Genomic DNA, 25931 nt, shown 5'->3' on the forward strand with positions numbered 1-25931 from the left:
TTCGCTTTGTAGAAAAACGTCCAGAATGAGAAGAACTACTTGCTGCTGCCCACTTTGTCATATAAATGCTCCTTCCATTAAGGTATGAACCCTCCATATATGTATTTACCTCATGTTGATGACTGAGAGGGACACTCAGCTCATACACCCCTGGGATTTGAGTGAAACGGGAAGTCACGCAAATACATTATTATTTTTTTAATTTTTCATACAAACTTTCATACAAGATGTCATGTTGAAGACAAAGCAGAAGAAGTCAGCTGTGATTTCAAACTGGATTAGCTGAAAACATTTTGTCGTGTAGAGAAACAACGAGTATAATCAGAAAAGGTAAATCTGCTGTTTGTTTTTCATATGTGGCACGTTGTGGCGTGATCGGGACTTTGGCTGTAATTCAAACGAGTAGAGGGAGGCGGGGCTAAATGCAGAATGTTTAGATGATTATATTTGATGCAACGCTTCGTCACACAGACGAGCCACTGACATAGTTGGAAAGCTCAAGTCATGCAGTTTCATGCGATATGTGCTACAGCTCTCTGTGACGAACGGTCGATGTGCGATTCAACTGAGAAGAAGGACAGTGTTGCTATGATCAAGTGTCTTCTCCGGATGAACACATGAATGCAGCGATCGGCTCGAGTAAAGCAAAGTCCAGAAAGATACAGAAACCTCTGGCTGCAGAGTGGTTTCTGTATTAATCAAGTGAAATGAAAATCAAAAAGGTTTAATTTTGCGGATTTTCTCAAAAATTGCAATGTAATTTGTGGAGTTTTAAGTTGTTTTTTTGCGTAAAATTGCAGGAATGGCAACAAATTGCAAGTTGAGAAAGAACATTTTTATTTTTTTAAGCACTACCTGATAAAGAAATAATTATGTAATCACTTACTCTGATTAAAATTTCTGCTCATCACATACATATTTTAGTTCTAATCTTTGTTTTTATTTCTTTATTGAACTTAGAGAACCATGGAGATAAAAGTTATAAAAGACTCTTTCCAGAACAGACCGTCTGTGACTGGAATATAGAAACAGCGACTACATCAGCTTTCAAAATAAGAGCTTTAGATGCTGTTTAATTACTTGCATTGATAACAATTTTATTGTGAAGACCACATTTCTCACAAATCCCATCATTTCCTGTTCCTCCTCTTGTTCTGGTTTCCTCCGGTGAACAGTTTGTGTTGGTGATGAGATGAGAGGAAGAGAACCGTACTGACTCTATATGAGGAGTTATTTTAGTTAATAAAGTAGAAAATATTTACTTTATGCCGTTAATACTTTCAGCACAGATTCTGATGATGACATTTATTGCAGAAAAATAACGGTAATTAAAAAAAAAAATAGCAAGCGTGAGTTTGCTTGAATTTGCTTGAATGATTTCTGATTTGGTGAAGGGAGTGATTCACATGGTGAGTGGGCTCAGGTGACCTATAACGTGATTTGGTTTTACATAAATACAATTTGAAGTGAACTGAAAAAAACCCGACTTGAGTAGCGAGTAACTTAGTAAAACAGTTATCGTACTGTGTTTTTGTTGTTTACTTTATCTGACGTGGACATGTGTGACATCACCTCGAACACAGAGGTCGTAGCGAGGTAGAGATGTCCCTACTTTAGAGACTGAGACTGAAACACCGTTTATCTCAACTAAAACACTAAAAACACAGCGGATGAAAACCTGGTGGGTCAAACGGAGGACCAGAAACTCACGGTGGAACAACACCTACACACACACACACACACACACACACACACACACACACACACACACACACACACACACACACACACACACACACACACACACACACACACACACACACACACACGCTCAGTGATGGTAACTGAGCTGTGATAATGTGGGGTGGATGTGGCTAATGGCTGATAGCTGCTGATCCCACACTGATTAACTCACTGCTTTACAGGATGTTGCTAATGGACTGACACACACTCGGCTGAAGTCACAAGGGCAAAACTACAGTACACACACACACACACACACACACACACACACACACACACACACACACACACACACACACACACACACACACACACACACACACACACACACACACACACACACACACACACACACACACACACACACACACACACACACACACACACACACACACACACACACACACACACACACACACATCTGTACACATGCAGGTCAGAGAGAGAAAACACTCACGTTATGATTTATGTGACGCCAATTTTAGTTGCCGAGTTTTGATCAAAGCTTCATCACAACAGACTCCTGAAGCAGCGCATCAACTTCCATTGTTATTGAGATGAAACGCAAATATATTTTTCTATGAAACCAGACCAAACAAAGCAATTTGAAAAATTTAAAGAATGTGTGAAAGACATGAAGGCCTGGATGACTGACAACTTCCTGATTCTAAAGTGGAAATTATTGTACTTGGTCCTAAATACCTCAGAAACTCTTTCTCTAATCACTTAGTTACTCTGGATGACGTTACCTTGGTCTCCAGCACCACTGTGAGGAACCTTGGCCTCCAGCACCACTGAGGAACATTGGTCTCCAGCACCACTGAGGATCCTTGGTCTCCAGCACCACTGAGGATCCTTGGCCTCCAGCACCACTGAGGATCCTTGGCCTCCAGCACCACTGTGAGAAACCTTGGTCTCCAGCACCACTGAGGATCCTTGGTCTCCAGCACCACTGAGGATCCTTGGTCTCCAGCACCACTGAGGATCCTTGGCCTCCAGCACCACTGTGAGAAACCTTGGTCTCCAGCACCACTGAGGATCCTTGGTCTCCAGCACCACTGTGAGAAACCTTGGTCTCCAGCACCACTGAGGATCCTTGGTCTCCAGCACCACTGTGAGAAACCTTGGTCTCCAGCACCACTGAGGATCCTTGGTCTCCAGCACCACTGATCCTTGGAGCACCACTGAGGATCCTTGGTCTCCAGCACCACTGAGGATCCTTGGTCTCCAGCACCACTGAGGATCCTTGGTCTCCAGCACCACTGTGAGGAACCTTGGTCTCCAGCACCACTGAGGATCCTTGGCCTCCAGCACCACTGTGAGGAACCTTGGTCTCCAGCACCACTGAGGAACCTTGGCCTCCAGCACCACTGTGAGGAACCTTGGCCTCCAGCACCACTGTGAGAAACCTTGGTCTCCAGCACCACTGAGGATCCTTGGTCTCCAGCACCACTGAGGATCCTTGGTCTCCAGCACCACTGAGGATACTTGGCCTCCAGCACCACTGTGAGGAACCTTGGTCTCCAGCACCACTGTGAGGAACCTTGGTCTCCAGCACCACTGTGAGGAACCTTGGAGTCATCTTTGATGAGGATTTGTCCTTTAGACACCATATAAAGCAAATCTCCAGAACCGCATCATCCTGACAGATCTTATAGAACCGCATCATCCTGATAGATCTTATAGAACCACATCATCCTGACAGATCTTATAGAACCACATCATCCTGACAGATCTTCTCTCTCAGCCTGCTTATGGTTCCCAGAGTTTCCAAAAGTGGAATGGGAGGCAGAGCTTCAGTTTTCAGGCTCCCAGTTTGTGTTGGAGGGTCAGAAACTCTCTCTAGCTTTAAGGTCAGTCTCAAAATGTTCCTTTTTGATAAAGTTTATAGTTGGAGCTGCTCAGGTGAACCTGAACCATCCTGCAGTGATGCTGTTATAGACCGAGGATGCTGGGGGACCTCGTTATGCACGGAATCTCTCAATCTCTATAAGTCATATCTCACCATTACATCTCCTTCATGCTTCTTAACTCCCATAATTTCTTATTATTATCTGTGGTCTCCATTCAGTTTCCTCGCTCGTGCGGTTTCTATTCTTTGTTTTCCAGATGTCCCGTCATGGAGCTGCATGTCTCTGCTCTGTGATTGTCAGCCCACCAACAGTTCATATTTCGGATCTCCATGCTGTCCTTTTCTCTCTCTGCTCTCCTCTCACCCCAACCGGTAGAGGCAGATGCCAGATGCCCCGCCCACCTCTGAGCCTGGTTCTGTTAACAGATGCTCCGCCCACCTCTGATCCTGGTTCTGTTAACAGATGCTCCGCCCACCTCTGAGTCTGGTTCTGTTAACAGATGCCCCGCCCACCTCTGAGTCTGGTTCTGTTAACAGATGCCCCGCCCACCTCTGAGTCTGGTTCTGTTAACAGATGCCCCGCCCACCTCTGAGCCTGGTTCTGTTGGAGGTTTCTTCCTGTTAAAGGGAGTTTTTCTTCCCTTTGTTGGAGGTTTTTCTCCTTTAAAGAGGAGGGTTTTTTTTTCCCTCCTAGCTTATGTGGGAATTGTTGAATTGTTGGTTTCTCTGTTTAATGTTGTAAAGTTCTGCTGTAAAAACTTGAATGTGTTAAGTACCATGAAATAACCTTTGTTGTGATTTAGTGATTTAGCGCTATATGAATAAAGTTGAATTGAATTGAAACTGTTGAGAATTTACTGGCTTAATGAGAATGGTAACATTTCCGACGTCTTAGATGTTGACACACACACACACACACACACACACACACACACACACACACACACACACACACACACACACACACACACACACACACACACACACACACACACACACACACACACACACACACACACACACACCAGTGCCAAAGTCCAGCAACTCTCTGAAGTGTCTTCGGCACTCTGTGATAAGCCGGCTTCATCTCGTCCTGCCTGCTCTGCTCTGCCGCCAGCTAACACACTATCACTGATTCACCGCCACAGATAAATCACACACACACACACACACACACACACACACACACACACACACACACACACACACACACACACACACACACACACACACACACACACACACACACACACAGATGGAGACAAACAGCGAGGCAGAGACGTGGCGACACAAACAGGGACGTATGTACACACAGCGAGGACGACAACAACAAAAACAACAAGATGGCTGACGCTACTGATGGGGGTTTTGTTGTTGTTTCCTGTTGTGGAGCAGGGTGGCTTTCTTTGCAGAGTCAAAACACAACTCCAGCGGAGTGGAGGGGGACGGGGAGATTTATCAGCGGCTGCACTCACACAGACACACACAGGTAAGATTAAACAGTCTTTCTTTCAGTGCGGCAGCGTTATCTCTCTTTCAGGTCTGTCTCCTTTTCTTTCTTTCTTGATACGACCTCCTGGGCCACAAGATGCCACTGTGTAGTCTAGCTACGCACACACACACACACACACACACACACACACACACACACACACACACACACACACACACACACACACACACACACACACACACACACACACACACACACACACACACACACACACACCCAGCGAGGCTCGGGGTGGAGATAGGGGTATTGATAACAGCCACACATTAATCCCGTGTACTGCAGCGGGTGGAAAGTGAGACAGTAGTCGCTGTTGTGCTGGTCTGTCCCCTCCATAAAGACAGATATGCTGAGTCAGGAAGTCATGACTGGAAGCACTGTACGACACATTCTGCGTGAGCGAGAGTGTGTGTGTGTCCCATGCAGACGGCGTCCCATCACCTCGGGGAAGGCAGAGATAAGCAGAGTGTATGGGCTGAGATAAGACGGGAGCAGACACTGGGGAGACGGACTGACTGTAAGTGAGTCAGTGTGGGGAGAGCTGCAGCTTTATGGCCTCACAGGGCCGACGACTCGGACACAAACACTCCCGGCCGGATCGAAGACGTGAGCCGGCCACATGACCGCTGGATGCACGCAGATCATCGGCACACGCCAACTCACTCAAACACAACATCACATTATTTACAAATTCTGTAGTAAGAATAGTCTTTAAAATCACGCGTACAAATTTCACATGTGATACAGTCACATGTAGGTAAGTACACACAATATTTCTACACAAAGGCAAGCAATTCAGATGATCTTTTCAGATCACGTGACAGATCATATCACGTTAAAGGTAATTTGACGGCATTGCTGATAAATTGGCATTTACTCATAATGTGTTAGTTTATGTAATAAATCATTTCAGGTAATATTCACGTTGGTATGCATATTTCTTTGAACATGTTTCACATGTAATGACAATTCATTTTAGAAAATATGCTTTTCAGATGTTGCACACTTGGATTATAATATTTCACATGCTTCTTTTTAATGTGAAGACTAAAATGTACTGAGGCTGATTATAATCAAATTTAAATACAAGTTTGTACGGCCAAACACAGTAAGACTTGGAGAGTTGCCCCTTTTATTATTATTATTGTTATTGTTATTGTTATTATTATTATTATTATTATTATTATATGATAGATATGGTTGATCACATATTATAAAATTAAAGTTACATGGGTTTAAGTATATAAATATGGATAGACAGTATGTCTGAAGTCAACATAATAATTGCATTTCTTTCAAGAATGTTCTTACATGTATGTGTGAAAGTTATGTAACTATCATGCATTGCATTAAACCGCAGTCATATCATCATCACATAGTTCCACTTACACACAAAAAACTATTCAATTTGAACGAATGAAATGTCGGCACAAATGTTGTCAGTAACGTCCTCAAGCCCAAAAATGTCGCCGATATCCTCATCATTATCTGACCCATCAGAATCTTCTAGCGGTGAGCTGTGGAGGGTCGCAGCACTCACACACACTCACACACACTCACAACCGCTCACACACGCTCACAACCGCTCACACACGCTCACACACGCTCACACACACTCACACACACTCACAACTGCTCACACGCGCTCACACAAACTCACAACCGCTCACACACGCTCACAACCACTCACACACGCTCACACACGCTCACACACGCTCACACACGCTCACACACGCTCACACACACTCACACACACTCACACACACTCACAACAGCTCACACGCGCTCACACAAACTCACAACCGCTCACACACGCTCACAACCACTCACAGCCGCTCACACACGCTCACAACCGCTCACACACGCTCACACACACTCACAACCGCTCACACACGCTCACAACCGCTCACACACGCTCACACACACTCACACACACTCACAACTGCTCACACGCGCTCACACAAACTCACAACCGCTCACACACGCTCACAACCACTCACAACCGCACACACACACTCACAACCGCTCACACACGCTCACAACTGCTCACACACACTCACACACGCTCACACAGACTCACAACCGCTCACAACCGCTCACACACGCTTACACAAACTCACAACCGCTCACACACGCTCACACAAACTCACAACCGCTCACACACGCTCACACACACACACACTCACAACCGCTCACACACACTTACACAAACTCACAACCGCTCACACACGCTCACACACACTCACACACGCTCACACACACTCACAACCACTCACATGCTCACATACGGTCACAACCGCTCAAACTGAATTCAACAACTTGGTGTCAGGTTCTTAGGTTTGTCTGTAAAGACGCACCTTCAAACCAAAGGTCTTGAAAAGTCATCGTGGTTACGTAGTGCCACACACAGGCGTGTTCCTCAGCAGCTGAGACACAAGTGATGTGTGTGTGTGATAAAAGGCGGCGCCATGGCAGTGGCAGGACACAACACTGAACCCTCCCTGTGCGTACACGCACGCACGCACACACACACACACACACACACACACACACGCACACACACACACTGATAAGCATCACCTCCATCCCGTGGCCTGGCTCGGTCCCCCGTCTCTTTCTGCTCTCAGTGAAGAAACAGAAAATACAGAGACAGAAGAACCACAGAGGAGGAAGAAAAGTGAAGATCGGGGGACGAGACAAACCAATAAGACTTAATCCCACTGGTCCAAACACGGCTGATCTACCTGTGTGGCGTTCAGGAGAGCAGAAACCTCGTCTGCAAGGTTTCATTCATTCTCATATCGGCATGTTTCAAACAGCAAGATGTTCGCAGCCTAAAGAAGGCTGCAAGCATGTTTTCAAAAAGAGCGGAAAAAGATCTGCAATCTTAAAAATTCTGTTAACATCTTTCAGGCGATGAATGTTTTCCCAACATTTCATTCATAGAGTCTGTGAGAGGCCACATGCATGCATGTGTGGAAACACTGCGGTGTCTACCTGCTGCATTCCTCCTCACACGTCATCTGCCTCCTGCTTCACCATTCACAGTTTACAAACAATATTCTGATTTCACTTTGAGTGCATCATAATTGCACATATCAGTCATCTATTTTTAACAGCTTTAACTAGTCATTCTCTGATGACAACCACACACTGAAAAATGTATAATTATTCACATGGCAGAGTCCTCAGAGCTGCAAAGTCCAAGAAAAGCTACAAGGAAAGAAACACTGACTGTTTTCTAACGTGCTGCATCGATGCTGCAGGAAGCACGTCAATATGTGGACGAATGGCAGAAACCACATCTACATTTATGTGTTAACAGCTGCGTGTGGTGCAGCGCGGTACGAGCTAAAAGGAAGACAAGGTGGATGACAAAAGACACTATCAGATGAAACTAATTGCGACACACCCTTTTTGTGACACAAGCTGTAAATATTTCCCGACATCGGAGTGAGAAAGTGGGTGGTGGCTGAATGTCGGCGGCGGGGCAGATCAGATGAGCGAAGCCTCGGTCACAAGACGCAGCAGATAATGGCAGAGACGCCACAGCGGCTCCTCTATCTCATCATCACACACAAGGCAGCGGGATATAATGTCACGCAATAAGTGAGGATTCTCTCACCCGCACTGCCAGCAAATACCAGGCTTACTGTGCACGCACGCACACACACACACTCACACACACACACACACACACACACACACACTCACACACGCACTCACACACACACTCACACACACTCACGCACTCACACACACACTCACACACACACTCACACACACACACACATACAGATATACACACACACACACACACACACACACACACACACACACACACACACACACGCACACGCACACACACACGAGCCATGTTAACAGCATTACACTTTGAGAGTAAAAGACATATTTTAAAGGGGAAATCCTCTCATCTGAGTTTGATTGGATTAGTCTACCGTCGTAACCAGATTAAAGTAGCCGCACTGTTAAAATCACTTGGAAACAAATCAATCATGTCAAAGGGCTCATAGACTTTGAAGGCCAATTCAGAAAAGTCACAGTCGCACTGCTCACAACAATAGGAAGGACTACAACGAGAATTCACTGTAACATTCACAACTGGAGTTGTTCTGGTGTGAGAACAGCAGCAGAGGAAATCTCTTCAGCATTCAACCCATTTTGTTTTTATTAAAGCGGGCCGTCACACAGCAGACAACACCAAGACTCTCCCAACGAGCTCTCAGCAGGGAAAGCATCCTCACATTCCTCCATCGGTATGTTAGTCTATCCAATATTTGATGTTTCACTTCAATGTGTTTGAAAATGTTGTTTTTAAGCTGCTGAAATGTTTCTCTTCTTGACAGTTCACACACGAATGACTCGGACCTCTTCTGTATGTTTTCATCATGTAAAGGTGAAGTTAACGACTCGAAAAATCGGAAGAAATTGGTCTTCCTTAAAAAATGCACAGCTGTTGTGGGTCTGGACCTGCATCACTTTGGTTCTTCCAATCATGGAGCATTTCAGTTTGGTAACTTTGAGTCATCAGTTGACATGAAGTCCAAACAGGCACGGACGGCTACCTGCTACTAGTGTTTGATATACTCGAATGTCAGTTTAATTTTCTAACTTTCAGAGATGATTCAGTGTGAATGTGGGACCTCAAGGACGTCACGGTACCGTCTGACAGCCTCAGCTGATGGGATCGAGTGAAATAAAGCACAACACTGTTTCACCGATGATGTTGGACAATGACAGACTTCCGTGAAGTAGAATGAAGCAGAATGAAGTCCACCACAATGACACGGGAAGGACGAGGATGAAACAGAAGGAGGAGATGTGCATCACAGAGCAGAAGAGGAGTAAACACAGAACATGTCCTACCTGAACCGGCGTCCATGATGTTGGACTGTCCTCGCCGATCGGCCACCAACCGCGACGAGCCGGGCATGCTGACTGGCTCCGAGCGTACCGGCTGGATCCTGCACACATGTTTCACATGTACATTATTACACACGCAAAAAGAATACACATTCAGTAACATCTCAGACACCTGCTGAGCTGGATCTGGTTCCAGGAACCCACAACAGGAGATTGGATTTGTTTGCGTGAGCAGGTCTGAAGGTCTGGTGATGATTATGAGAATATTAGGATCATTTCTGGTAAATTACAGGAACCAATTTCTTAATAATGTAGATCTGCTGCAGGACGATTTAGGCTTTAAACACGGCATAAAACCAACAACACTCTGAACCCTGATTTTCATTCCTGCGTTATTTTTATAGCTGTAAAGCACCTGAGGCTGTGCAGGTCCAGGTCGTCTGTGTCGAAGTCCAGGAGGGGCTGCTGGACGTCCGTGGGGCCCTGAGACTGGAGCACGGAGGACGAGGAGGAAATGACTGTGGTCTGGCCTGAAGGGTGAATGGTCTTGAACTGGAACTGGGGGCCCATCCACAGGCGGCGGTGGGGACCCGTGTGAGTCACGATCTCCACCTGAGAAGGCCGTAAAAAGACAGACATATTTGTAGTTTTTCAAACATAGCTGCCCAAGATCTTCGGCAGTTCTTTGATTGTAGTGTGGGCACGCTGCTCGGATTAGCGTTTGCTCAACCACTCTGAAAGGCAGACCAATCAGAGACCAGCGTCGGTGGTTGAGCTCGTTTGCCCCGCCCCTTCATCCCTGTGATTGGATGCCTGGTGACAGTGATGAGTAGAGCGTGGACTATTTTCAGCTCTCAATGACCAATTAAACGCTCGGCGACATCGGTGCCGTTTATTAATCACATTTAAAAAAATGCGCTGCGCTCCGGGTAGTTGCAGCAGTGGAGTGTCGGCTGGTTTCGGTGCGAGCTGATTGGTTAAAATTAAGTCGAGGTCGACACCCAGTAGGATGAAGGACTGCACACGAGTGCCTGAGGAGCGCAGCCAGAGATTAGGTCAGTACGCCAGGCTAGATGGGAATGTCACTTGTTTTGAAGGTACTTGATCATAAATCAAGGTCACAGTAACTAAACTATATTGCTGGTGTTTAGACAGCAATGTTTAGCATGTTCATCGTTTCAGTTTAGCATGTTAGCATGCTAATATTTGCTGACTGGCACTAAACACAACAAACAGCTAAGACAGATAGTGTCTAGATTGAAGTGTTTAGTTTTGCATGCTGGACAAATGAAAGTTTTTGCCCAATGATGGCGTCAGATTAAAAGTCAGCAAAATCAATCGATTTTGGCAGCCATCGGCAGCAATCTGTTTGGACCAAACTGGTTACGTCCAAACTATCTGCATGACTAAAAACATGCTTCTTTAAATGCACAAACTCTGTCTGTCGAGGACGAAGTCCCGTCTGACGAGTCATCGCTGGCCGGTCAATCTACCTACCAATACTCAGCACCCCTCGCAGCACTCACATGAACTCGGTTATGTGACATCTACCTAAAAGCTTGCTGTGATCCTGCACCACTGAAAGTCTGACGATAATGTCAGAACTCGTCAAGGTCTTACGTGTGTTGGGGGAGCTGGCGGCGTGATGGGAAGCCTTCCCGGAGGGTTAATAGAAGTGTGACACCAGCACCAGCATGGCAGCGCGGCTGAGGTGAAGCCAACTGGGAGAATAAGATGGCACTGGTATGGCAGGCGGTCCACGGGCGCCGGAGCTGAGTGGCACTAATGCCGGCTGAAAGTAGGATCGGGGAAGGCTACAGAGTGGCTGACTCAAACGTCGGACTATTACTGCCTCCTCCGGTCTCCATCTCCTCTTTGCTTTAAATTTACAGACTAACCATCTCCTGCCTTGGACTCCCACTTTTTGCTGCTCTCCCACGCTAACTCGGACTTTTCAACTCCCTGCAGCACTTAACACGCCTCTCGGTGTCTCACTGTTCACATTTCATTATCTTTACTCGGTACTCGGCCGTCTCTCACCTCGGCCTCACTGCTCTCTGGACGCCAGGTGCCAACATCTCAAACACGCTCCTAATGCTGCTGCGTTAGTGTTTAGGCACACAGAGATGCCTATACATGTTTAGATATGTGGTCCGTCACAGCTGTGCAAATTAGGCCACAGGAGGAGGAGGAGATTGTCACTGTTTGTGTGTGTGTGTGTGTGTGTTATTTTTGTCATCTCACCTGGTTTTCTGACAAAAGCCTCTCGTACTGTATCTATTATATTTCATATGTACAAACAATAATATGCAGCGAGGGGCGGATCGTCACTATAATCGTGCACACCGGCCTACATTTATTAATGTCTTCAGAAACAAGGGGATCTTGAACCGTTTGACCATCCATCAACTTCTACGATCGACGTCACACCCTCTCCAACTGACAGAGGAGATTTAAAGACCCGAGGTGGACTCTGGGAGGACAGGATGTTTTGTTACCTACTGACAGACAGCTGAAGAGCAACTGACACTGATAGACAGCAAATGGCCGGGCAGTGCAGCGAGTTGAAGCACTGACATGGAGGGTCACAAACCTCACATTTCATTAGCGGACGGCCGATCAATCCTAAATCCCACGCCAACATGCCCACTGATAATCTAATGAGGGCCACTGATATGATATAATGAAATCCATGAGGCAGTACTTAGCCTCTAATTCAATATGGCCTATATGTATTTAGCATTTCTCCACCCACCGAGCTATTGTGCTCGATATGGTCCATCTTTCCACGTCTCCCGGAGGGACTGGAAGAGGAACGAATTCCCTCGTATCACCGATCTAGAAGAACACGCTTCTTTTGTGTTGCGTCTTTTTGTCCTAAATTCATTCATCGTTTAAAATGTTCAGCGAGAGTTGTTTCCAAATCATCTCAGGTACATGTACACGTGAAGAGCCGAGCGCTTACATCTCCGACCGCTGATGAATGCACGACTACCGCTGCTCTGACAGGAAGTCGCAAAAAATACAGATTAGTGCAATGGATAGTTTTGCTCTTGGCAAACTATCATGGCAGATATGAACCAGGGCCTCTACAAGCTAAGTGGGGTGCATTTTAACCAATCAATTATGCATGCAGTGGAATTATTGATGGTGAAAATGTAGTGGGTTACCTGCCGACACCAGAGATGAGTGCTATGAGGGTTAACCAAGCTGAAAGACCATGCTGAGTGTTCTGGCCTTTTCATGCCTTGAGCAAATACTGTGAACATTTCAGCACGATTCAGGATGGTGTTTGTGACGAGGCTGAAGACACAAAGTAATGAATCCTCTTTGTCTGAACAAATAGGGAACTAAATGCTAAAGATGCTGCCGTGTTCGTCAGCTAGTCACCAACTCTGTCTCCTGTTTGGTGTTGAATAAAGACGTCCCAGAGGAGGTCCGGTGGGCTCATTACAGCTTTCTTGCTGGAGATGAAAAGAACCTTAAAACAGGAGGCTGAAGATTTCTAAGGATTTATCACAGTGGACGTCTCTCTCCGATATCACAGTTATTTGATCCATTGATTACGCAAGAATATTTACTCATGAAGCTTTAATTAAGTAATATTACACCAGAGGGTGTCCTTTAATGTCATTATTGGTTACTAACTAAATAAAATATGCAATCTAAATGTGTTCATATTGTGGAGCAATTCTCTCTCAAAATATAAAACTTTTTGTTAGTGATCTCCGTTTCCATGGCAACACATGGGGTATGACTAACAACTGGAAAACAATCAGTCGTGTCAGTAGACTCTTATGTAACGTACTCCATGTTTACTACTCCAGGAAGTAGTCGGACCCTTAGCAACCACCCTAGCAACAGAGAGGATTTCTAGTCTCCAACTGAATAAATACAGAACATAGAAACACTAAACTGATCAGCTAGCTCAGTCTGGTTGGAACAAAGATATCTGATGAACAAAGATATCTGGTGAACACAGATATCTGACGAACAAAGATATCCGGTGAACAAAGATATCTGGTGAACACAGATATCTGATGATGAACAAAGATATCTGATGAACAAAGATATCTGATGATGAACAAAGATATCTGACGAACAAAGATATCCGGTGAACAAAGATATCTGGTGAACACAGATATCTGACGAACAAAGATATCCGATGAACAAAGATATCCGATGAACAAAGATATCTGGTGAACAAAGATATCTGATGAACAAAGATATCTGATGAACAAAGATATCCGATGAACAAAGATATCTGATGAACAAAGATAATCTGATGAACAAAGATAATCTGATGAACAAAGATATCTGATGATGAACAAAGATATCTGATGAACAAAGATATCTGATGAACAAAGATATCTGATGATGAACAAAGATATCTGGTGAACAAAGATATCTGATGAACAAAGATATCTGGTGAACAAAGATATCTGATGATGAACAAAGATATCTGGTGAACAAAGATATCTGATGAACAAAGATATCTGATGATGAACAAAGATATCTGATGAACAAAGATATCTGATGAACAAAGATATCCATGTTCTCATGTGTTTTTAACATTTTAGCTCCGTGTCGTGTTCAAACCAAACCGGTCCAGCTAGCCTCCTCTAGGACTGTAAGTGTGTGACTATCCGTGGTGTTACGGTACGGGTGCTCGGAGCGACCAAAAAGGACCAAAAGAGATCCGACTTCACCAAATGGGTCATTTAATAGAAATATAACAAGTAGAAACTACATTATATTACTTATTATATGAAACTCAGTTCTAATTCTATGTTCCCATTGAGGAGGTGGAGGGATATTTGTAGTGATGAGCAGGATGTGATGTCATGATGATTTGTTCATAATGTTCAGTTGACCAATCAGATCTCTGGGGCGGAGCTACTTGTATAGTCTTAATTAAAACAGCAAACTTCCCCACAGTGTGGCTGCAGGGTCACTTTAATTTCTCTATCGGTACTCACTGACCATTCTGAGAGGGTGTTTGTTCATTTCATCACAACATCTTAATTGCTTCAGAATCTGACTTTACCTTTAATGTTGGTACTGAAGGTATTTAAACTTCTGCAGGTGTCACCTCGGGGATTCTCGTGTGATGTAAATGTAATGTGAAATGCCACATGTGGGTTGAGGCGGAGGTCTCACCTGAGAGAGCCACTCCTCGTCCTCCTGCCCACTGTGGTCCGACGCCAGGCTGTCGGACGACTCATGACGCGTGATTGGACCCGGGCTTCCTGGAGGCATCGCTGTGGGAAAACACACACACAAATGAATCTACCATGTTTTACCCAAGCATGATATTTAATGTGTCAATGTCCAACATCATTACAGTTCTTCAGTCCCAAATTTTTTTTTTAAATTAAAAAAAAGAAAGAAAGAAAATGAACTCTGAGTTTTGAAGAAGAGTCGTAGTGATTTGACACCAGACAGTGAATCACATACTACCATTTACTATTTCCATAAATCAGCCTGACAGGGACAATTACAATTGACAACTACTTTATTAAAGTGTGTTAACGTCATTAGGGCTTGACTGATATGGATAACCAATACCCATAAACCTGGGCTGAGTCAAGTTGTTTTATGATCAAATTCAATAACTTTACATGTGATGGCTGAACGATGGACATTCGGGATGAGAGCCGACTCTTCTAACATCAAATATAGGAGCTTAAGGAGACAAAGGGAAGGAGGAAAAAAATGTAGGTCTTTCTTTATATGGATGCGTGTCAGTGTATGAAAAAACAAGTGTGAGGTAGAAACAGTGTGTGTGTGTGTGTGTGTGTGTGTGTGTGTGTGTGTGTGTGTGTGTGTGTGTGTGTGTGTGTGTGTGTGTGTGTGTGTGTGTGTGTGTGTGTGTGTGTGTGTGTGTGTGTGTGTGTGTGTGTGTGTGTGTGTGTGTGTGTGTGTGTGTGTGTGTGTGTGTGTGTGTGTGTGTGTGTGTGTGTGTGTGTGTGTGCGTGCCTGGAGGCCGAATGTGGACAATCAGTCCTTCCTCTCAGGGATGGAGTTTGTTTAACACGGGAACGGGCTAAGAAACTGGTTGAGTCCACATCTGGAGGAGCTCCTGTCTCCATCCACACACAGAGGTAGTTCGGTGTACCGGAGGGACAGGGTAGATCGACGACGGAGAAAAACACAGAAGCCTCTTTCTCTCCCATTGAGCTCGACTCTACTTGCTGTTTCTGGATTTTATTTTGGTAAAAGTTGTGGACAGTATCCGGGATTGTTTTTGATACTAAAAGGTGACGTGAGAACTCAGCACACCCCTGATTGGTCGGAGAATCATCACGACAGGGGACATCCTGCACAAACACACTGGATGAGCCGAGCTACTTTAGCAGACGCAATTTCTTTATTTCTCTGGACTACAGAATTAAAAGCACACCGCGGTGAAGGGAGAGGTTCCTCTGAGAGACCCGACAGTTTCAAACACTTTCACTGCAAACCAGCGCAGCACTGTCACCCCATTAAGAACTTAATCAAATGTGAGGCTGCAGACAATATCTATTCTGATTATCAATTAACTGGTGATATTTTTCATAATTTCAGGTGACACCTTCAAACTGTTTGGTCTGTCAGAACAGCGAACAGATTTCATTTACACTGATACCAACAGATTAAAACACCGTTTGGCATTTTATTTTGATAAACTATTGAAATGATTACTTGATGACTTTTTGTTGATGATTAACTATCTGCTAAATGACTGTTATTTAAGGAGCAGAAACATATTTGTGAGCATTAAGAAACAATCTCCGACATTGAAAACAAACTCCAAACTAAAAGTAACAAAGATGAGCGGAAATGTTTTTGTGGTCTTCACAGTATTGAAAAATGTAATTTTCGAACTCAAAGTTTATATTTGTTTGTTTATTTGTTTATTGGAAAGAAATAGTTCTAATTAAAAACACAGAAGTGTATTATTCAGAGCAATATCGATGCGGTTTCTGAATTATTGTCATTTCTCTGCTTTTTGAGAGTAGCACACACTTCATGAAGGGACCTGGAGGGAGAAAAGTGTCAGATACATTTAAAAAAACAGGGCAAATAAAAGCCCAACTACCTGCTGTTAGCACAACAAACACATGACCCTGCAATGACCTTCAGACGGAGGGAAAGTGAGGAAAGCTCGAACGATACAGAGAAGCAGAGGAGCATTTTCACGTCCTTTAAAAATGGAAGAGAAAAACAAAGTCTGTGTTGTGTTACTTATTAAACAAAATCACGACTCCCTTGTTTCCTCCCCCTGTTTGTCTCCCTGTGTGTGTCTCTGTGTGTGTCTCTGTGTGTGTCTCTGGATGTATCTCCCTCTCTCTCCTTGCTCTCTGACCCTCGGGGCCAATAGCTGTTCCCTAATTAATTATTGATGTTCTGAAGCAGTTGGCGGACTGGCTGGATTAGGTTTCGAGTGTGTGTGTGTGTGTGTGTGTGTGTGTGTGTGTGTGTGTGTGTGTGTGTGTGTGTGTGTGTGTGTGTGTGTGTGTGTGTGTGTGTGTGTGTGTGTGTGTGTGTGTGTGTGTGTGTGTTTGTGTGGTGGAAGGGGAGGGGGGGGGGGGGTCGTGGCCAGGTTCCATCGTGGGGAGTTAGTGGTCATCCCCATGGGTCAAGCAGAGAGACAACCTTCTGCATGTGTGTGTGTGTGTGTGTGTGTGTGTGTGTGTGTGTGTGTGTGTGTGTGTGTGTGTGTGTGTGTGTGTGTGTGTGTGTGTGTGTGTGTGTGTGTGTGTGTGTGTGTGTGTGTGTGTGTGTTAATGTGTATGTCAGGAGCCAGACCGACACCGGCAGTTACAGTCATATCTCCTCATCTCGGTGTCCAGCGCGCCGGCCTTCTGCTTTTACAACCCTCATTACTGGCTTTTAGGAGGCAGAATGTCAATGCGATTTCACAGACAGCACATTTTTTTAAGTGCAAACTTATTGCACGGCACTCAAGAAGGGAGTCTGAATGTACGGCTGCACACGCAGTACAAATGTTTTGTTCTTGATGGACTTAAAGACATACAACACAAATACAAATAATGAAAGAGGAATAATTTTTTAAAAAAAGATCCGAAATATGAACGGTTTTGTGGAAATGTAATGAAAGTGTTGCATCATGATGCCTTCTGAAAGAGCCCAAACTGTGAGAGGTAAATGGTGACAGTCAGTCTTTTCCAGGCCAAACATACCAGAAGAAGAGTTATATGAAAAAAATAAATAAATAAAAGGTCCAAAGAGTAAATTAGATTTTAGAAGGCAAAAAAAAAAAAACCCCAAAAAACCCACTTCCTTGCAAAACAAGAAAAAAGATCCAGGACGGCCGTTTTTATCCAATGACAGACCACTGGAGTGAAATTCACTGTTTGTTGACGGAACGACTTTAAAAAAAAAAAAAAAAAAAACTATTTTTTTGTTGTTGACATTTTTGTATTACTTTTTATGGACCCAAAAAAAAAAAAAAAAAAAAAAAATCTATTAATTGAGAAAATAATTGTCAGGTTAATCGATAATATATATATATAAAAAAAAATATAAAAAATGTATTATTTAACTCTGAAATGTTCCAATAATTGTACTCTCTATAGTGAATACAGCTTTCATGTTACAGCAGATGAGCTTGAGCTACACTCACAGCTTCATGCCTGATAATTACTGTTGCTTTATGATGGGATATGTGTTTGTTGAAAAAAAAAAAGAAAAGAAAGAAAAATGTGTTCGAAATATTCAGCGTTGCTCTTGGAAAAAAACACTAGAAGTTCTTGATGGTAAAGACAAATAAGTCTCTAACACAGGGTTGGGAAATATGGCAGCATTTACTGGGAGTAATGATAATTCTATCAGACTTTTTCATCAAAGTGATGAAGACTCTTAATTTGTTAATTAATTTGCTGCATTTTCCTAATATACAAAGAGAGAAAATAGAAAGTCAGTGGAGTCGAGACTGTGAGGATTTCAGAGGAAGTTTCAAATGTCACTAATAACGTCTAAAATAAAATATCCGGCCAACCCGTAGAAGCAGTTGATTATTTTCCGTTGCGTTGATTATGTGTTGCAGAAAAGCCACCTCCCCTCCGCTGCCGAGGAACAGAGTCGTCTGTGTCGCGGTCTTTATTGACTGTGGAGAGAGTGGTGTTTCGCCGTGCTGAAGGCCAGTAGCCGGTGGCCTGTTAGCCAGAGCAGCGAAGCAGGGAGTCAGAACAAGAACAAAGGCTGACTCGGTATTGATGTAGCCCGACCTCACGAGGACTGGGGGCCAGGGGCCGGACAGGCCGATCTCCAGGGACAGATAAGGGACTAACAATCTGATAGATCTGCAGAGCTGGCTGCACGCTGGACAGGGGATAGCCGTCCTGTCTGGGCCGGCTGCTCCGTTCACCTTTATCTCTTTCATTTGTGTTTTTTAAAGATTCATTTTGTTGTCTTTTATTTTCCTTCCCTCTACTTTGACCCGCTGCAGTCGCTTGCCAGACATTTCACTTGCTCGGCTCCCTCTCGACCGCTCCACCTGTCTCTCTTCTCACTTTCCTCTCTTCTCGCTTTCCCCTTTTGAGTAGTGCTCTGGCAGGTAGGTGCTGGCACACTGACAGAGTGGGATAGCTTAGTCATTATATATCATTCAAGGCGTATTTGACTGACAGTTCCTTCATTCAGCCAGCGCTACACTTACCCCATCCTTTCTCTGCCTCTCTTTGATTACTGACCCAGTCATGGCGCCACGGTTTCTCTTTACCAAACGCCTGATACTCCAAAGCTTTCGCTCTGGCCCCTCTCTCGGAGCAATTAGATCTATTGACGATGCAACTGTGCCTGGCTTGTTATGGGCCTCAAAGTCCCAAGAGAGCTGCCAAGCCAGCCAGTCAGTCAGTCTCCACAATTAGCACATTATATGACAGGTGGGGAGGGAGTGGAGGGCTGCGGCCAAAAAGCGTAGCCTCTGTTGCTGCCACCACCGCCAGGCTCAGAGGAACCAGCCAGAAATCCAGGTGGTAAATTATTCACCAGTTTGTTTGCTTCAGAGCAACTTTGCGGCGAGAGGGAGAGGTGTCGGAAAACATACTGCGGACGGCCAGATAAACATTACCTCCAAAAGATCATGTGTGGAGAAAAGTCTGTGCAGATAAAAAGTCCAAAGTGAGGGAAGCTAACGAGGGCGTGAAGACGTCACATTCATTCTGTTATTATCCAACTCTGACACCAGAAACAGAAAAAAGGGCCCATTCACACACTCACCCAACTGTTAATTGACATTATTGTGGACGCGGACGAGAATCTGCTGATTCCACCTCAGCTTCAGGTCGAGGATTCCCCACACACTCAGATCTTGGCTTAAGGCTGCTTTTATGAAGCCAGATCGTACTACAGCATCTCCTCTATTTGGGAGCACGCTGTATAATGTGTGTGTGTCTCTTCCTTATCTCTGCGAGGCTGTGCTGTGCAGGGCTGAGTGCTGCCAGTAGCTGCTGCAGATGGACAGGTGGAGATAGTGACCATGAAGTGGCGCCACCGCTGCCTTTTATCATCCGTCCTGAAGGCTCCGGTCTGGCCTGACCCCGGCCCTTCCTCTCCCCTTCCTATTCCTTTCCCTGCATGCTGCATTTTTAATCAGCCTGGGTCATCCAATATAGAGCCACGAGACCGGAGACCATGGCCTGTCAATCAAGTGCTGCCACCTTTGCTTTCCACCACTTTTCCAGAGACACGGTCTGTCTGTAAGACAATTAGCTGAAGGGGATATTTATACACTCATTCTTTGACTCATTCTTCTGCTTCTTGTCTGGTAATAAAAAACCTTTTCATCTCAGTGGGCTAATTTCTTCAGTATTTTGCTGGTAGTTTTAACGGTGATGTAAATTAGACTTAGAGCCCAATTTCTTCTGCAAGTCAGAACTGCGTCTCGCTTCAGTTTTCCTCTCCGTGTCCTGATCTTTAGCTCAGCAAGAGGCGCCTGGACGAAGGGGCTTATGGCTGCGCTGTAATTCATCCTAAGGTCAAATCTACTCCTTCTCCTGGATCACTTCTCCGCGCCACTGCCAAGCCCCGGAGGAACCGGCGGAGGAGAGGGCTGGCGAGGGGACGCATGCTGAGAAACAGGATGTCGAGAGTCTCCGCTCGGGTGCAAAGCACAGAGATGGAAGGTGGCACTCCGGGAGCAGCTCGGTCGGCGGCGGTGGTGTGCAGGACGCCGGCCCGGAGGGGAGATGGCAGGAGAACAAGAAGTGGGTAGAGGGCTGAACAATTATGTTTATATCATCTTGACCTCACATTGGTTCACACTCGGTTGGCTCGTGGAATCAGGAGCCGTGGCGGTATTATCTGGCTCTTGTTAATTGGATGTAAATGTTAATGCAATGAATCTCTCTCATTATGCAGCCACTTCCACTGCCCATGCTGGCAGAGAGTGGTGGAAGAAGCTGACGCCCGAGCACGTCACTCCGACACGCTCTCATCGCTGTGACACGAGGGGAGACCATTAGCACTAATTTGAGAAAATATCCTACCAGTTAGACCTGGAGCACTGCAGAAGTCAATGGAGACGAGTACAAAGATTAGGGTAAACACAGCTACCACTTGCCCTGCAGCAGCCACGAAAGCTAATTACTGATTTTCTATGTTTATAATTATGGAGTGAGCTCAAAACGCCAGCCTGTTCCACGGGGGTGGATTGATTCCGTGTGTGGCCATCCGTGTGCACTCTGCGCTTTAGCGAAAAGGCCTTTCAGGCGGCAACCTAAAGTGCTCGCTGCTCTGTACTTGTTATTGAATTAGGGGGAGTTTAGGGTGTCAGCTAATTGGTCAGAGTGTGGCATCTTATAGCATTGTGCTGGCATGTCCTGAAGCAGGCGTGTCGCGCGAAGGACGGATCCAAGGTGCAGCACAGAACTGAAAAACTCCGATTATTTCTGAGGGCTCAGAGGAGCCGAAACAGCACAAATATATTTCTCCTACGAGTCTGGCGAAGGAAATGTTCTGTGCTGGCTGGAAAGGTCCCCTCTCAGCATGTGGCACCAATAAGAGGCCGACGACCGGCTCTCAACAGTCAACATGGAAAATCAGCAGGGAATAGAGGTCACCCCCCGACTAATGATGCACACACTACATACAGAAAACATACATGCTCGTCTCAGCCTGGGCAACCAAAACATACAGAGAACTATATCTTATGATACATGTAAAACACACACACACACTCACACAGACACTCACACAGACACGCACGCACACACACACACACACACACACGCACACGCACACACACACACAGAGACACACTGCATGAAGTCCTGGCAAATGCATCAATACAGTTTGTATTTAAACTCTCTTCAGCAGCAAACCTTTCTTTTTTTTTGTGTGCAAATAATGAAAACTCCTCAGCAAATCATGTTGGGGACTAACCGGTGAGGGTCAGGGTCTATTTATTTACTATTTAATGATACTGCCTGTAGCATTTGTATCTTTTTTGTCATGACTTGCCATCTTTGTGTTTTTAGTGTTCTGGTGTTTAATTTATAGTAATGGAAGAAGTATTAAGATCCTGTAAAGTAAAACTATTAATACAGATATACTGTATAAAAATACTCCATGAAAAATAAAAGTTGCGCATGAAAAATCTACTTAAGTTAGAGTACGTATATTATTATTATTATATAATTACTATTATAATAGTATTTGCAGCACAATGTAGATAAAGTATGAGAGTAAAAGTACTCTTTTTGTCTGACATTTTATGATATACCACATGATATCATTGGATTATTAATACTGAACGCAGCGTGTTCCTGTTGTAGCTGCTGGAGGAGGAGCTGGTTCAAACCACCGTATAAACAACTTACTAGTTTAGTGTTGCAGTTCCCAATCTAGGGTTCGGGTCTCTCTAAAGGGTCACCAGATAAATGGTGAGGAAAATTAAAAAACATAAAGTTCTAAAATCTTTGACATTAACCATCATGACAAAATGGAGTGGAGCCATTAAGTCGAGTCAAATGGAAATACTCAAGTAAAGTACAAGTACCTCAAAAGAAGAGTACTTAAGTTCTGTCAGTGAAAGTTCACCACATCTGTAGTTTTCTTCACCTGGAACACATTTTGCTGCACAAACATCTGTCCTCTCCTGTAATGTGAATTTATGCTGCACCAAAATGTTGCTCTGCATGTTATTTGAAGACAGCAGAGTATCGTCAATACGGCGATGGCCACAAAAAGAAGACTTTGTTGAACACGTACCAGCCAGAAGATACTGATAGTACTGCACCAGGTCTGAGGACAGCACCACGGGATGGTTGGAGTTGAAGGGCGGCTGCAGCTCGTTCCACTGCGGAGTCCTGAACCGAAACACAAACCATCTATGAGACCGACACCTGAGAGACACGTCTGCTGGGATGAAGCGTTGAGCAGAGTCGTACCTAGCCAGAGTCCAGCAGGCCCTCGGACAGGTGCTGAGCTCCAACGGCGTGTCGTCGCTGATCTTTTGAGCGGTGCTAATTGGCCGAGGCTCAAGAACATGCTCGACCACGTTACCGTAGCAACTGATGATGTACAGTGAGTCGACGATCGACTGCCTGGACTGATCTGTGAGGAGGATGAGGAACATTTGTCAAGGTTTTTTAGACAGTTTTTGGAGAGACTGTTTGGGCAGAATATTGATTCTGGGAAAAGACCAAGGGCCCTTGTGACCACGGCCTCACCTTTCTCTCGTTTCATGTTGGGGTTGGTGATGAACCAGGAGCGAGACGAGGCAAATATGGCGGCCACACAAAACTCTCCTCCGCTGGACTTGCTCGGGGAGATCTGAGGAGGCGGCTTAGCTTTGCTTCAGGAGGGGAAAAAAGTACAAATTGAGATACTGTGATGCAGGGTCGGGCTTCAGAAGGTGCAAACTGTAATGTCTCAACACTCAAGCTGATCGGTCTAGGTGATGTGAAAACATGAGACACTGGAGAAGACAACTCTGAGCTTATCCCAAATAACCACTTTGTCAGAATTAAGACCACATTTCCCATAAACCCTTTTACATTTTATTGTCCCTCCTTAGTGATTAAAAAAATAAACAATGGTCTTTCAATTCTTTACTTTACATTCTTTTGACAAAAACTTGATCTCCTTTTGTAGAAGAGAAGCAACCTTCTTGTTTTGTGCTGTGAGGAAATTAAAAAAATGTACCCCGACTCACTAAAGGTGAGTAGAAATGTAGAAATAGAATTAAAGTTTCACAAAGTCTCTGCTGATTTATTGAGGTTCGTTCAAATATGTAGCACCTTAAAGACATGTGTGTTGGTAAAACATCCAGAATTCAAGCTCATAAATGAGAATATGATTTTTAACAGTTTTACACAAGAAATGTAACAAACGGAAACATATGTGAACAGTAAAGACAAACTTTATAAAAGTACTTCTCATGCAAGGAGATAAGCGATGGGAACTTAAAGAGCCTGCAAATGAAAACATCCGCCTTTGTAGCAGAAAATGGGAACATTTATTTTACTGACACAAATGTGTTCAGAAAATAATCAAAAACATAAGACTTCAAAATGTCCATCTGAGCGCTACACAACTGAGCTGCCATTCAAATCATCATTAACCATCAGTGATGTCATTGTCCATCAGTGATGTCATCGTTGGTTTGTGAACGTTATGAATCCTCCAGTTCAGATTCTGTCCGTCACCATCTTGTCAGTTCGGAGCGGTTTGGAGCAGGAAGTGACCATATTTGGACGAGCTGGGGGAGGAGCCAGCGGTGGATCTGACCGATCTGATTGGAAACCTGACGATACTACGTCCCGCCCACCGATAGCTGTAACCTGACTGCACCACAGGCCTGTCAATCAAACAGACACGCCCCCAAAAACAGGTCTTCTTGAATCTTCTTTTCTAATGAATGAGGGATTATTTTCAGATGGACCTCCAGAAAACTAATAAGAAGGAGTGACTTTAGCTAACAACACCGAGATAACTGATGGACACATTTTATTCACTTTGGATTTGATGAGAGAAGTTGAATGGGAGTCTATGGAGCCGGAGGCTTTTTGGAGCCGACCTCTAGTGGCACTCGCTGGTATTGCAGCTGAAGACACTTCTGGATCGGAACCATTTTACAGACCTGAAGCTACGAACTCTTTTATATCCAGTCTGTGGTTGTTCCGTACAAAGTTTTTATTACATAATCATTCTGTATTAACATTGGAAGCCTACAACAGGATCCATTTTGACTGGATTTGGAACTCTTTTATATCCAGTTTGTGGTCGGCAAAGTGGCGGTCATCACAGAAGGTTCCCGTAAAAACTGTCGGTCTTAATGTGATCTTAAAAAAAATTATACTCAAAAACTAAATTCAGAATGATTAAACATTCAAAAATGTATGTTTGAAACAACAACCAAAAAAAAATCACTGTGTGGCTTCTGTTGATTTAGGACACGCGGGCTGGCCAGTAACAACGTTCCCGTTTTCATTGACCGAGTGATGATGAACCAGTGAACAACATCCAAAATGAGGCTGCATATTTGACCTTTCAGAAGTTTTTTTTCTAAAGTGTAACTACATTTACAAGTTTTAAGGGACTTGTGAGATTTGTAAGCTTCTTCAATGACATGTCTGCTTGTCCAAATTGGAGGACCAACAGCTTTAAAACACGCCGGATGACCTAAAGGAGAGTTTAATTAATGCATCACTTAATGTGCACCGAACAGCAGGGGTGTCCGAGTCACCTCTCTGACTGTGTGCTGGCCACAGGAGAGAATTTATTGGGAGTTATCGGATTATTTAGCATGTCAGGACTGTTTGAGATGAAGCGGACACAGAAAGGATTTTCAGCTGCACGAGGGCTCACCATATGGTAACAATCAGAGAACAGTAGCCAGATCTGGTATTATGGTCCGGCCTTGTAACCAAGCTGGACAGTAAAATGTGGTCAGAGCGGATCAGGCGTGAGGTGGGCTAAGTTTGAAGGCCC

The 25931-nt window shown here is 44.5% G+C and overlaps 1 protein-coding gene across 2 annotated transcripts in view; it reads right to left on the bottom strand.

Annotated features, from left to right (window-relative positions):
• The window catches only part of LOC138631597 (BCAS3 microtubule associated cell migration factor-like), a 212482-nt gene that overhangs the window by 64997 nt on the left and 121554 nt on the right, over positions 1-25931 (bottom strand). For both annotated transcript variants that reach the window (XM_069716632.1, XM_069716631.1), the window contains 6 exons: positions 23669-23793; positions 23387-23552; positions 23208-23305; positions 15150-15250; positions 10405-10601; positions 9993-10090 (listed from right to left, as the gene is read on the bottom strand). In XM_069716632.1, the coding sequence (XP_069572733.1) occupies positions 9993-10090; positions 10405-10601; positions 15150-15250; positions 23208-23305; positions 23387-23552; positions 23669-23793 (785 nt within the window). The remainder of the gene's footprint in view (positions 1-9992; positions 10091-10404; positions 10602-15149; positions 15251-23207; positions 23306-23386; positions 23553-23668; positions 23794-25931) is intronic.

The sequence above is a fragment of the Brachyistius frenatus genome, unplaced genomic scaffold (genome assembly GCF_029030835.1).
Source record: "Brachyistius frenatus isolate BFR_SWC_R1_liver_20210118 unplaced genomic scaffold, ASM2903083v1 Contig_160, whole genome shotgun sequence".
Lineage (NCBI taxonomy): Eukaryota > Metazoa > Chordata > Actinopteri > Embiotocidae > Brachyistius > Brachyistius frenatus.